Source organism: Juglans regia, chromosome 6, assembly GCF_001411555.2.
Source record: "Juglans regia cultivar Chandler chromosome 6, Walnut 2.0, whole genome shotgun sequence".
NCBI lineage: Eukaryota > Viridiplantae > Streptophyta > Magnoliopsida > Fagales > Juglandaceae > Juglans > Juglans regia.
The window spans coordinates 13,043,859-13,058,057 of NC_049906.1; the positions used below are offsets into that span (position 1 = coordinate 13,043,859).

The 14,199-nt window shown below is 34.4% G+C and overlaps 1 protein-coding gene and 3 non-coding genes across 4 annotated transcripts; all 4 read left to right on the forward strand.

Annotated features, from left to right (window-relative positions):
• The first annotated feature begins 474 nt into the window (after positions 1–474).
• LOC118348843 lies at positions 475–554 on the forward strand. The gene has a single exon (XR_004801850.1). It is a non-coding gene; the product is annotated as a small nucleolar RNA R16 (small nucleolar RNA).
• A 208-nt stretch (positions 555–762) lies between these two features.
• On the forward strand, positions 763–842 carry LOC118348842. Its single transcript, XR_004801849.1, has one exon. It is a non-coding gene; the product is annotated as a small nucleolar RNA R16 (small nucleolar RNA).
• An 8,366-nt stretch (positions 843–9,208) lies between these two features.
• Positions 9,209–13,422, forward strand: LOC108995571. Its single transcript, XM_018971159.2, has 3 exons — positions 9,209–9,656; positions 9,768–9,983; positions 12,930–13,422. Exons 1-3 carry the CDS (start codon positions 9,372–9,374, stop codon positions 13,014–13,016), a joined length of 588 nt encoding a protein of 195 aa, XP_018826704.1. The 5' UTR covers positions 9,209–9,371; the 3' UTR covers positions 13,017–13,422.
• LOC118348851 lies at positions 10,318–10,445 on the forward strand. Its single transcript, XR_004801858.1, has one exon. It is a non-coding gene; the product is annotated as a U6atac minor spliceosomal RNA (small nuclear RNA).
• Positions 13,423–14,199: the final 777 nt, after the last annotated feature.

The window sequence follows — 14,199 nt, forward strand, 5'->3', positions numbered from 1 at the left end:
TCTTCTCTCCTGGAGTGGCAATCTCAATGCTCGAGGAGATATGACGGGTGCCGAGAGAGAGAGAGGTAGGCTTACCAGCCCATTGCAGACTTCTCAAGTCTTTTGCCTTGGTGTCAAATGGACCTACCGATACTCTCTTCTCTGATTTCTTTTCTTTATTTTTGTCATTCCTTTAATTTCATTATTTTTTGAGTATAACTGAAGTTTTTCTCTGATATGTAAATCTAATGATATGCTACATGAAATGGCAAGTGATGAATGTGATTAAACCGCTTATTGATATACTGATAAACTGTGTTGAGAAATACTCACACTCTGACGCCATTAAGTAGTCTATTGTGTTTCATATGTTTATTAATCTGCTTGTTAGTTGCTGATTTTTTTTTTATTAATAATCTTGAAGGTGTCATTTAGCATATTCAATTTGTTTTTTCTCTTTTGGTAATGGTCGATTTTGGAAATCCGCTTCCATGGGATGGCAAATGATGCAAAATTCTTATCCTACAAACTGAACTAGATGTAGACTACAACTCCGCTTATTATCTGATGCCTCCTTGTGATCATAGGCATTGTTCTCTGTTCCTTTCCTTTTTAATGCTTCGATTTGAATTCTTTTTTTTTTTTTACTTTCCTGTTTGTTTTGCATATCTTGGTTGTTAATTACTTGTGTTTATAAATCATTTTGAAGATTTGATGTAGTATGTTCAATCTTTTTGCTTTTCTCTTTCGTTAATGGTCGAGTTTGGAAACCCTCTTCCATGGGAAGGCAAATGATGGAAAATTCTTATCCTACACACTGAACTAGATGTAGACTACATCTCCGCTTATTATCTGATGCCTTCCTTGTCTTAATCGGCATAATTCTCTGTTATTTTCCCTTTTATCTTCGTTTTGGGGATTATACTTTTTTTCCTATTTGTTTTTCTTAAGTTGGTTGTTTTTCAATCTTTTGAAAGATTTACTCATGAGGTATTCAGTCATTGTGAGGGAAACAATTTACGATTTTCTGAATTTTGAACTACTTGGAATGTGCACTCAATGATGAGAATTAGCAGACGGGCGGTCTGAATCTGATGCCGTGTTGATTGTCTGCAATTTCCACTTTTGGAATATATTATCTGAGGTGCCATTTGATAAGTTCCAATTCCTATTGCTTAATAAACATGGTTTATGTAATGTTTTCGGTGTTCTTGATTTTATTTGTGACCCATCTGAAGTATTTTATAAATGTCGCAGCCGTCCTCTCTTTCATTCAATGATGTTTCAGACTTCTTCTACTAATGATGTTGTGAAACCATGTGCCAACTGCTATGATGATGTTGCTTAATTATGTCTGGACATATGAAATATTTCTATGATCTTATACGCATCTTCTGAGCAGACTCGCACATGTTTCTTAATGTTCATTATTTATGAAGTTGGGTTCTTTATGGGCAGAGATGAGTGGGATACACACGGGACAATGCTAGAGAAAGGTGTCCCTGCATTGTATCTAGTCTACTTTTTCTTTTTCAGATATCTTTTAAACACTTCAAATATTTAAAAATAATTTACAAACTCACTAAAAATCAATTCCTTAACAAGTATGGACTCGTTTGGATAGGGAAATTGTTTTATCTTATTATATTATTATAATTTTTTTAAATTTTTATACAAAATATAAATAATAATTCGACTTTTTCATTTTCAAGATAATAAAAATATTAAATTAGTAAAATTAATAGTAAGTGATATTTATTACTGTTTATTACATAATTTTATTTTGGTAAATGGTGATCTCTTAGAGGAAAATTACATAATTCATTTATGTAATTATTATATAAAATAATGTATTATATATATAAAAAAATAGTTAAAATATATATTCGGACGGTGTTGATCAGGCCTGATCCAAAAAACTCACTTCGAAAGTGACCAATATGACGGGGCTGATTGTGTTACACCACTAGGGCTGCACGGTAAACTAAAGGGAAATGCTATGCATCTGCCCCACACCGGCACACACTTTACATCATTTTTTTTTTTTTTTTTTTTTTTTTTTTTTTTTTTTTTTTTTTTTTTTTTACACTCAATAGGTTGAGTGTGTGTCTGTGGGGCAGATGCATATATTTTTCCTAAACTAAATATCGGGTAGAGGAAGGCAATGGGAAAAAGCCTCTGTAGAGGACCTGACTTGATTGATTTGAAAGCACAGAAAGACCAATTTGAACCCAAGCTAAAAATCGGATTCCTATAAATTCCAATAATAAACACTTCATTCTCAAGCTCATCAAGACATAATATCTTCATTCTTCCACATCGGTAGGTCATCTTGTTCATGTTCTCTCTCTCTCAAAAGATGAGTTCCTTCCCTCTTCCTTGTAGTCTTTGTATTTATGATCCCCACCTAACTGGTCCTTAAACCTCACGAACTCCACCTATCCAGCCCTTAACCTCATCACCTCCACCTAGTCTTCCCTTTATTCCATTCTTATCCAGTACCTTCCACTTACCTTTCTCCCGCTTTTTCTTCCCACCCACTTTACCCCAAACATGTCAAAAAACAAGTCGATTATAGATATGCTCATGGAACAAACAAAAGCCTTAACACGGGATGACATTATCTTGGTTCCAGTTTCTGATTATGCTAAAAATATCTCAAGCCATTCTCTTATTAGTAAGTTGTCTCCACCAAAACTCTAAACAAACATACTCTCTATTCTACAATAAGAGTAGTTTGGAGCTTTGTTCTTGGACTTACCATCGAATATGTAGGACCAATACATTCCTCTTCACTTTCTCATCTCCTTTATAAAAAAAGTAGAGTCTTCCACCAACGACTCTAAAATTTTAAAGGCTATCATATGGTGCTAAAGGAATGATCACTTGGGCCTCGTTTATTTTTAAAGATGAGATGAATTGAAATTAAAGTTAAAAAGTTGAATAAAGTATTGTTAGAATATATTTTTTAATATTATTTTTATTTTAGGATTTGAAAAAGTTGAATTGTTTATTTTATTTTGTATTGGAAGTTGGGAAAGTTGTAATAATTAGATGGAATATTTTATGAAAACAAACGAGGCTAAGTCTCCAAGAAATAAATCTTTCCAACTATGCTTTCTAGATCTAGATCTATGGATTTGCCCCTAGAAATGATGACAGAAGACAATGCTGACAAAATAGGCTGAGTCCTTGGATGTTTAATCGATATTGATCCCTCTTATATACCAAACATGGGTTTTAGATAGTTTTTAGGAATTCGAGTAGAGATAAATACGGACTAACCCCTTTATGAGGGATTCACTTTGCCCAAAATCAACAAAAACTCTGCTAAGGTTAGCTTCAAATATGAGAGACCATAAGAATTTTGCTATGGCTGTGGAAGATTAGGTCACCACCAACAAGCATGTCCTATCTATATCAGAACTGCAGATGGGCCTTGGTTCGGTCCATGGATGCGTGTAGACCTTTAGGACCAAAGACGTATGGTGCGTCTTGAGGAACCTCTGAGAGAACATCCCAAATTTGTTCCACCGATTTCACAAGTCCAACAAATCCCCCACAAGCAAGAGCTCTCAAGGGTCATGGAAGCTTCGGTGAAAAACGCCCAAGTTGAACATCTTGAAAAAGGCAAAGCGGTCATCATCAACTAGGAAGAAGGCAAAAGGAAAGAATTTTGTATCAAAAAATTATATTCTAGAGCAACTAGCAGTAACAAATCAACTGAACATCTTGAAAAAGGCAAAGCGGTCGTTATCAACTAGGAAGAAGGCAAAAGGAAAGAATTTTGTATCAAAAAATTATATTCTAGAGCAACTAGCAGTAACAAATCAACTCTACACGATGATAATGTTCATCAAGCTAGAAGTCAACCCTCAGAAGCAAGAACAAATGGCCCAGACAAATCTGCCTCTCCACCATGTGGCACATATCCAAGTTTTTAGACAATCTCGATAGTACCATTAATTAATAGTAGCCAACTCGTTGCTCTCAGCAATCAGGCCTCAGGCCTCTGATATCCTAGAATTTCTAACACATGAAGTCAGAACCTATCGCCTTTTTTTTTTTTTTAACGGAGGCTTCACCTCCATTTATTAATAAAACCGTCACTCAGGCGAAGGAATAACCGTACATCACAATCAAAATAAAATGCATCCCTACAAAAAACTAGCGTCTAATGTAAGAGATGCCCAATCTATCTGTACATAAAAGACTCCTAAGCCTTCCTGGACCAAGATCTTCTCTAGTAAACTCCAAATTACTGCCCTCAGTCCCATTTTTAGCCAAAAAAATCATATTAATCTCTATATAAACATGTTTAAACTGAACATTAAGAGAGCTTCATGTTATCACATTTGATGTTGCAGTTAGACAGCATGGAAACATCCTGGCAACTATATGCTAGAAAGACAATGGTGAAATTTTATTTGCAAAGACAGATTTCATATACAATGCAAACCCGAATCTAGGAGAAGCCCCAGCAGCCTTAATGGGTATCAAAGAAGCTAAAAGCCAAAAACTGGAAAAAATTTCACCATTGTCTATGATCTATGGTGAAGGCGACTCAAAGGTGATCCATGCCATCACACACTCCTCTCGTATCCAAGAATGGATCCTGAGCCCTATCATCAGTGATATCAAATACCACTTAACTTCATTCAAAGATTAGACTGCGAGGAAAATTTATCGATCCCAAAATCGATACGCGCATAATCTTGCTTAATGGGCAACAACAACGCAAGCTTTTGGTAATACCCCTCTTATACAAATTCCTCCTTCTCTCTTGCAATTTCATAATGGAAAATATTCACCCCCACTACCTGTATAATTTCCTTTAACTCCTGCTGAACTTTGTATTTCTGGATTATGGTTTAATATATATCATTATCAACTGGCAAAAAAAAAGTTCATCAAGACATAAACTAAAATATTTTCTGGGGCATTTTAGCCCCTCGGGGGGATGACAATAAAAACACTACAACCCCAACAATAAAAGCTCACCAATAATTTCTCCCAACTCCCTCTTTATCTATAGAGAATTGATTTCACAAAAGTTGCATTATATTTTTTTTGCCTTTGAATGCAATGAATAAAGTGCTGAGTCTTTTAAGTCGAGGATGATGGGTTCAAATCAGCCTTCACTTTTTCCTTTGCTTTTCAATACTAAATTATGCAATTGGTAGGTGGTTGGTTGTTCACGAGTCATGACCATGTTATGATGTTTACCTTTTTAGATCGATTTATCACATCACAGAATAAATGGTAGTTTTCCTCTTTCATATAGGATTGCGACATATCAAATAACAAAAATTCAATCACAATCACTTTTACATATTTTTTATACACTTTACTAATATGATTGATTATATTATTTTTTTAATATAAAATAATTATTTTGATCAATCACATCAGTAGAGTGCATAATAAATATATAAAAGTGACTGTATGTAACAGTATGCGATGTGTCGACTCCCCAATCGATTATGAATTCATAAATGTTAAATCACCTGAAGATGTGTCCCGAAGATGTGTCTCAAAATCTTTTTTTTTTTTTACTTATTGATTAAAAAAATATTTTTAATGATATTATGAATTTTTTATTTTTTTTATAAATGTTTATGATGATTAAAAAAATACATCAAATAAAAAATATATATTTTACCTGTTCGGGGGACTTTCGGGATACCGGTATCTATTTGATTAGAGGCCGAATTTGACATCCGAAATCCTCTTACAACCACAGTTGAAACCTTCCCTCCTCATCCCCCCAACTAGATCTCATGGGAGGTAGGGGCCTGTTTTTGTCTATCTTCTTTCATTTTCATCAACCCATTCAATTACTACCACTCTTTATATCTATCAAAATCTTTTACGAGACACACCTCCTCATGAGATGTGCATGAGTTCTACATGTGAACAATTTTATATTCGTCTTTGCTTTGCTGACTATCCTCCTAACTATATCTCCACTATTTATTCTCTTAGTTTTGCTACATATAAGCGGTGTGTTTACCCTCTTATAATGTGATCTATTATGACTTTTTAAAAAAATTAAAATACCAATTATTTTTTAACATAATTGACATGATAAGCTTCCACATCAATGATGTGTTGAGTGTTTAAAAATAAGGCTTACAAATATATCTTCTCTTACTCTTTTTAATGGTTTTTTCTTCTTTATGTTTGTTAATATCGTGTTTTGTACTCTTTTGAGTCAGGTTCCAACAATTCAGATCTTTAAAGTTGGGCTTGCGAAAACGAAAAAGAAAGAAGCTGGGAGAGGGCGGCATTGGGGCTGGGTAGTCTCTAATGCCAAAGTTAGTAGAATATTTTGAAAATTTATAAATAATAAGAGAGTCTAGAGTCTAGAGTCTAGAGCCTAGAGAGCTTTTTCGTATCTGAAAATTGCTATTTTTACTGGAAGTCTGGGGGACAAATCGTCCATGCCCCCGTGGGGCCCATGTCCCTTTTTATTATTCCCTTTGTCAGGGTCGGCATGTCTCTGCAATGGCGTCATTAATGTGCCATGTTTCTCAGGAAGTGGTGCCATTAATGCGACATGACTTCCTGATCGCTTTATTTTGCAGGTCCTATTGGTCGTCCATCGATGTTCCCTTGTTAGAAGATCAAAGGTTCTGTCTTTCTTGTTATGCCCTGTACGAGTTTCCATGAGTGGAATGCGGCTGAGCGGCATCAGGCATGTCCATCCCATCATCCATCATTACTTACTTTCCCTTGTAGGCGAGTTACTTTATGGGCAAATTTGGGCCCTAGGGCCAGGTATTGGGACAACACCCATTACTCTCAGTCGAGTGCTTAGTAGGCTTATGAGTGAGGGGGAAATCCCCTTACAATGTTATTTTTTTGCTTGTTTTCACCCCCGCCTCGCATCCCAAGGGGCAAGGCGGACTACTAATCCACCCCACCCCCTTCCACTTCACTAATGAACTACAGTCCACTAGGCCCAAAAATTATTCATGAGTTCAAAAGTGATCAAAATTATATTTGTAGACCTAAATTGTAAATTTAAATTTGTAAATATGACAATAATTTAAAAGAAAAATTCTAAACATAAGTCTCACACTCCTGCACGTCACTTAAAAATATGTGATTTTATTTTTTTACCCTCATATTTCTTAACATGTGAAATATGAAATATGAAGCATAATGATAAAAAAGTAAAATTACATATTTTTAAGTGGTGTGCAGAAGTGTGTGGCTTCTTTATAGCATATCTCAATTTAAAAATTATGTAGTTTTAAAATTTAGTAGTGTATATTTTGTATAAGTTGTAGTATAATAGGGTGATTCTTTTATAAATTGTTAAGACAATACAAGAGTCTTGCATTACTTAATACATATTATTATATTTATATATAATATAAATATTACTATATTTATAAATATGTATAGTATAAATATATATTTATATAATAAAATATATAAATACGGGACGGGTTGGCCCAATCTCCACCCGTGCCCCCGCTAGGGGGCCGAATGCGTGGAAACCCTAGTTTTCTAGGAAGTTGGAAGTTGGAAGTTAGAAACTTGAAATGTACATTAGGCTACAAAGAACACCACCCATGTGCCCCTTAAAGAGACTATTAATACGCTACTCCACCACACACTCTGGTAGACTCATTTTGACGGCGAACATGTGTTAAGCTGTTGAGTTCTCCTACAACTTAACTACCTTTTATGCCCTTTCTTTCTAAGAGCTTCACGGCCTTCTCGCCAACGGCATAAGTTTGTATACTACAACAATTGTCTCAAGAGAAATTCTATTTACAGTCCTCAAATGGAGATTGCATGTGTAGACACATTATAAAATGAGAGAAAACATAATTTTAGGAGGGATAATTTTATAATTTTAAAAAATTTTAAAGGTAAAATAGCCTAGGCTTGTATTGCAGTCCTCAAATGAAGACTGTATCTAGTATTGCTCTTATCTCAATTGGGCATATATCATACATCGTTGCAATTCAATTCTTACAATTTGACGTATACTTATAATTGTATGTATATAACTATACGCACTGACGTATCAATTATTGAAATGCTAAATATTTTAAAATTTAAAATTTAAAAAGAAAAAAAAAGTTTTTTTAAAAAAATAGGTCGAATATCCAATACGTAAAATATTATAAATAAAATTGTATGCACTTAAATTCTCATAATTAAGAAATTTCGTCTTCATATTACATTCTAAAAGTATTTAAATTTATCAAAATCCAAAAATATTAAAAAAAATACTTTTTTAAATCTCACAATTAAAATTATATAATTCTTGTTATTTTTTTAATCTATGTTAACTGTCACAAGATGATGATGATGAAAAGAAAAAAAAAAAAACTGGTATTTGTGAAATAAAGCGAACGGGTTGAAATGGACAGTACTTATAGTTATGCCTTTCTAGTAATTATTTGGCAGTCATACAGATCATACATGGTAGTTTTATCTTATTTATATCACGTCATTAAAAACTAAAATTTATATAAATTTTTTTAAAAAAATTCTAATTATTATCTTCTATACTACACATCAATATATAATTTATCATTTTTATTATTTTATTTGAACACATAAATATTAATGTATAAATATATGTATTTAAATAAAAGAATAAAAATGACACATCATATATTAATGTGTAGTGTAAAGATGATAAATAATATTTTTCTTTTTTTAATAATATTATATTCTTTGATAAGATGAAAATAATAAGTCATACATATCCATAAGGAATACTTTAGATACAAAAATTATATCATCTCATTATTATAATTTTTTTAAAGTTTTATATAAAATATAATAAATAATTTAATTTTTTTAAATCTTAAAATAATAATAATAATATTAAAAAATAATATTTTATTTAACACATCTAAAACTATCTTACATCATTTTATATAATAATGTTATAAATATAATATATATTATAAAATTAAGATATTTTGATAAAATAATGTTAATTTTATAAAATATTTTATAAAAATAATCCTCTTTTTAAAATATTATTATATAAAATATTATATATAAAGTATTGTAAGTTTATCATTTTTCGACTATAATATCCATGTGTAGAGAGTAGTGTGTATGCATGTTCGTAGAATTCCGCGCGTACAGCTGCATGCGTGTGGGCCCCGCCCTCCAACAGGTCGGCAGTTTTCCAAAACATATTATTTTAAATTTTTATTTCATACTATTTCCACTGAAAGTCAATAATATTGTCTTTCAGAGTCTCAGACACTCGACCTACAAGTTCTTCCCATGTCGGACCCGACCGTACTCAAATAATTCCACTCTACTCCTCTCTCTCTCTCTCTCTCTCTCTCAGCCTCACAGAAACCAACGCTGCTTCGGTGATTAACTCAAAGAGTGAAGAGCTCGCGATGAGAACGAACAACGACGTTCCACAGTCAACCATTCATGTTCCTTCCTCAACGATAGCCAGTAGTACGGTGGTACTCAAGAAAGACAACTCCTCGGAAGCAGCTGCTTCTGGATTCTTCGGTAAGAGCCGTCCGTACAAGTTCTGGGCCTTGGCCGCCATTCTTCTCCTTGCTTTCTGGTCCATGTTCACCGGCTCCGTCACTCTCAAGTGGTCCACCGGTGACCTCACCCGCTTTGCCGGAGACACGACCGACTCTCTGATCCACGACGATCTTGACATTCTGGTACCCACACCCACCCGCCGACCCTTGATTTCTGTTCTCTGTTTCTCTTTCTAACAGTATGTCGATTTTGTTAGATATTGATTCTTTCTGTTGTTTATGTGGGCTATATAGGAAGTGGAGGAGAGACAGAAGGTGGTGAGGCACATGTGGGATGTGTACACGCAAAGCAAGAGTATCAGACTTCCTAAGTTTTGGCAGGAGGCTTTTGAGGCTGCTTACGAGCTTTTGGTGAGTGAGACTCCCGGCGTCCGAGACGCTGCCCTTACCGAGATTGCTAAGATGTCCATGAGCTCCATCAGCCTCCACCCACCTACTGGTCACTCACAGGTTAGCAACTTTCCTCATCCTCCTCCTCTTCTTTCTTTTCATTTGTATTTTCTTGTAGTATTGTGTGTATGTGTGTATCTAATAGGCGATTTAGAATTAAGGGTTTTTACGTTTTATTAAGAAAAACGCTGTTGATCAGCTTTGTTTGCTTTTTGCACTTGATTTGCCAATTGGCGTTTGCTTCCTGTTCGAAATTTGCAGCTTTCCCCCCGGCGGCCGCCGCGGGAGGGGGGGGGTGGGGATAAAATTGAATAATCATGAGGGATATATCTGTGTCGTTTGCTTTTCTTGTCCCCCTAAATCTTGATGTTTGATTATATTATGTAGTTATTGTGTGTTCGTAGAAAGGAGAGACGGTTGGCATCTCCCCTGACAGGGACCGGAACAGCCTTCGGGCTTACCTGTTACCACACATACGGTTAAGGCTCTCCACCTATGGTGGATCTTGTACCCAATTTTTACTTATCAAAAAAAAATTATGTAGTTTTTGTGAATTGAGATTCTGGCAACCTTTATGATCGAAGCTTCCCCAAAACCACTAATATAGAGAACTAGAAAATCGTACAATCATAATTATGACTCCAATTTCAATGGAGGAAGAAACTTATAGAAGTTTGTTCATATTTTATCTTTCAATTGTTAAAGTCTTCATTTCCATATTCTAATACCACAAATCTTTTATATTGGCTGTTTGAGAACTCCCGAATTTGTTTAACGCTTTTTTCGAACAGAACATAGACAATGGCATATCCAAGTCTTACTTGAAATGATCATTGGGTTAGTGCTAAGTGCCAGAGTGGAAATGCAATCCCATGTAGGTATAGTTTGACTTGTCCTCTTTCATTGTTTTGTTTGTTATGGGTTAGCCTATGCCTAAGGTCGACCAACAGCATAATGCTTCTAAAAGTCAAATTCTAATATTATATCCAATAATGTTGTTCATCTTATTTAATATAAATATTCTCATATTGCTTTTGCTCTTGGTCATTTTTCTAATGCAACTTGTTAGTAAATTCCACCTGTCATTCTAAAGTAAGTAGTCCGCTTTAGTTCCATACGCGATATATGTTTTCCTTTCTTCCATTGCTCTATAAGTGAGAGACAGTTTAGTAGTGTGGTCATATAAAATCTCCCATTGCTTGATTATATTTTTTTTTTTTTTCCCTTTTCATTTCTGCTAATTTTCTCCTATTCCTTAAAATAGTTTTTTCTTAGCAATTGCTAATTTTGTGACCCACTTATTCTGGTTTGATGCTCTGTATATTTGGAAGAAGATAAAAAGTGATGGATTATTCGTTTTTAGTAATCTTCTATTGGTGGAAGTAGGTTTTGACACAATCGTGAGCCACCAATCATGTTTGAGGGGGAAAATTATTGGACAATCGCAAAATCATGCTACAAATTAAGATACAAACCAAAACTTTTTTGTTGATATGGCACATTTCCTAACACTGTATAAGAACGACTAGCTGCTGGTCTCCCTCTCATTACTCCTCTCTTTAGGTGGCCATAAATGGGACAGTTTAAGAATTATTCTCTAAGCCTTATAAAAAAAAGAATTATTCTCTAAGCAGCATGAAAATAGGATTTTGTAATTGTCTCTCACGATCTAGGCTTTACATAGAAAAAGCTGATGAAGTCCTCCCATCATCACATCCATTCTGATTAGGATTTCCTGGTTTACAAGGGAATATCACATAGAATACCACTTATAATACATACTATACAATTCCTTGTAGATTCATAATCCTATATTGTACAAATCCCAATAGACATACGATCACTCAATAATATTGGATTTAACTGTAATACTTGTACAACCTATTTTAGAAAGGAAAATGCTACATTCTACACCCTCATCCCACTCCTATCCCACAATGATGAGGTGGGATTGCCCATCAATCTTTGCATTTGTTTTTCTTTCTAAAAAATAAGAGATGATCCAAAGGTGATGGGAGTTGCCACATTTATAAAGTGGGATAAGAGTGGAATAGGAGTGTGGTGGTGTATAGCAAACCTTAACAGTTGCTCACTTGTAAGAAAGTGTCCTACCAAATGAGATCTACTTTCATAGAACTTTAACATAGAAACCCTTGGGAACAGGGGCAAAGGCACCCTGGCTGGGCCCCCACCCCCAAACTGGAAATAACCCTCTTAACCCCCCCAAAAAATCTTAAGCATTCATAATTTTTTTTATTCGAAAAATACATGTTTCTTTTCCTGCAACTCTAAATTTAGCCCCAAATCTCTCCTTCTCTCTGTGATAATTTTCTTAAAACCTATAGAGTTTGGTCTTTAAAATTTTCTATGATTCAATTATTACAATATTAGTCCCCCCCTTCCCCCTGGCAGCTGGCGCCAACTCTTCCAAAAAAAAAAATAAAGAATATGATTAGTTTTTGGTTCCGCCACTTCTTGGTAAGATGGTTGGTGGACTTGGTTCGGCATCTTCACTGGGAGTTGAGAAGCTTATAAATCCACATGGATGCCCACTTCCGGTTCTATTCTTCCGATATAGTCTCATTCCATATCACTTATAAAAAAAAAGATATAGTCTCATTCCATATCAATAATGGATGCTCTCTGACTCTCACAGGGTAGGGTTAATTGGATCTAGAATTCTAATGCCAGATCAATTAAGTGGTAAATATTTTTTCAATGAAATAACAACCTTTATTTGAATTATATATCTGATAATAGATCATCTTAGCCGTATAAAAAAAATGATTTGATAATAGGATCATCTTAGAATGCAGTCATTATGAGATTTTGTTCATAGGCGGACTTCGAAGACTTTTTTTGAATTATACTTATCGCACAGATGTCATGGCAGATGGACTGTTTAGTGTATGGCAATTAGATACTATAAAAACTATTGTTCTTTATGAGCAGAAGAAAAAGGTTTTTACACATTACTGTAATTGTTTGTGTTATTATGCTTTGCAGAGTACTAGACGATCAAGAAAGAGCCCCAAGCAAGTAGAACAGGTGAAAGAAGAAATTACAATTGGGAGTAGTGAGAGTAGCCGATAACCAGGAAATCTTCAAGGGTATACCATATATGCACTCTGCGATATCCCACTTCCTGCTTAAAGTTTGGTAGAAGATGGTGATGGTAATACACAGTCTATTATATCAGAACAAGAAATGGTTACATAAATATTAGTAATCTTTTAGCTCTCCCTACGAGCTTTTCACTACCAGCATAGCATTCTTCAGCTTAAGGACCTGGTATTATCCAGCTTTTTCATAATAAGCCCATGAAACCGTGGGTTTTAGTAACTTGTATTTTGCTGAATGAATGATATGGGGATGACTTTCTGCTGAAAGTATCATAAGATACGAAAAGCAACAGATGATGGTTATTCTTCATTGTAGATTTTGTAATCTTCAATCACACTTCTTGTTCATGCAGTGCATATCAAGTAGTTTTATATTAGTTGTTGACATGTGCCACATCAAATTAACGTTTGACTAGGCTTGATAAAATCAAAGGTGAAAAACAACATTTTTTTTTAATAAACTTTCTTTGATGTAATTGAAAATACAAGCACAACCCCAAGGGGTTGGTCTAAGTGGTGAAGGTCTTGGTCTTGATGTATCACTCTCTTCAAAGTTCAAAGTTTAACATCTCATGGGTGCAAAAAATCCTTTGGGGCCATAACTCCTGGTGAAAAGTCAGCGATTTAACCAGTTCCGTATAAGAAAACTTTCGAGGGTGCAGTACACGGGACCAAAGTTTATTCTGTAGAGTGGGTCTAAAAAGCCTTACCTTGGAAAGGTTCCCCAACATAATATTAAAAAAAATAAAAATAAAAATAAAAAATAAAAAAATAAAAAATAAAAAAGGAAGAAGAAGAAGAAGAAGAAGCAGCAGCAGATAGAACTACTCTGGAATTCATAGGAAAAGTACTTGAAAAATGATAAAAATAAGGCAGGTTTTCACGGGTTCTACACGAAGAAGGTAAGTTTTTTTTAGAGTAATGTTAGAGAAAAGTCACTATAGCAGTGCACACTTTGCACTCACTGCGTAGTTGCTTCTAGTTGATTATTTCTAACACTCATTTGGAGAGATGTGTGATCTAGATGATACCACATTATGTGTGCAAAATGGATGTTCTCAATAATGACTAATATCTATATTTATTCTTTTTTTTTTATTGCTCCTTTGTGTAAACATGTGAAATGACGCTTGTGGCTTCAGCAATTCTCTAGT

Coding starts and splice junctions, on each gene's coding strand:
- LOC108995571 (XM_018971159.2), top strand. CDS start 9,372: ATGAGAACGAACAACGACGTTCCACAGTCAACCATTCATGTTCCTTCC. Junction 9,657..9,767: donor ACGACGATCTTGACATTCTG/GTACCCACACCC, acceptor TGGGCTATATAG/GAAGTGGAGGAGAGACAGAA. Junction 9,984..12,929: donor CACCTACTGGTCACTCACAG/GTTAGCAACTTT, acceptor TATGCTTTGCAG/AGTACTAGACGATCAAGAAA.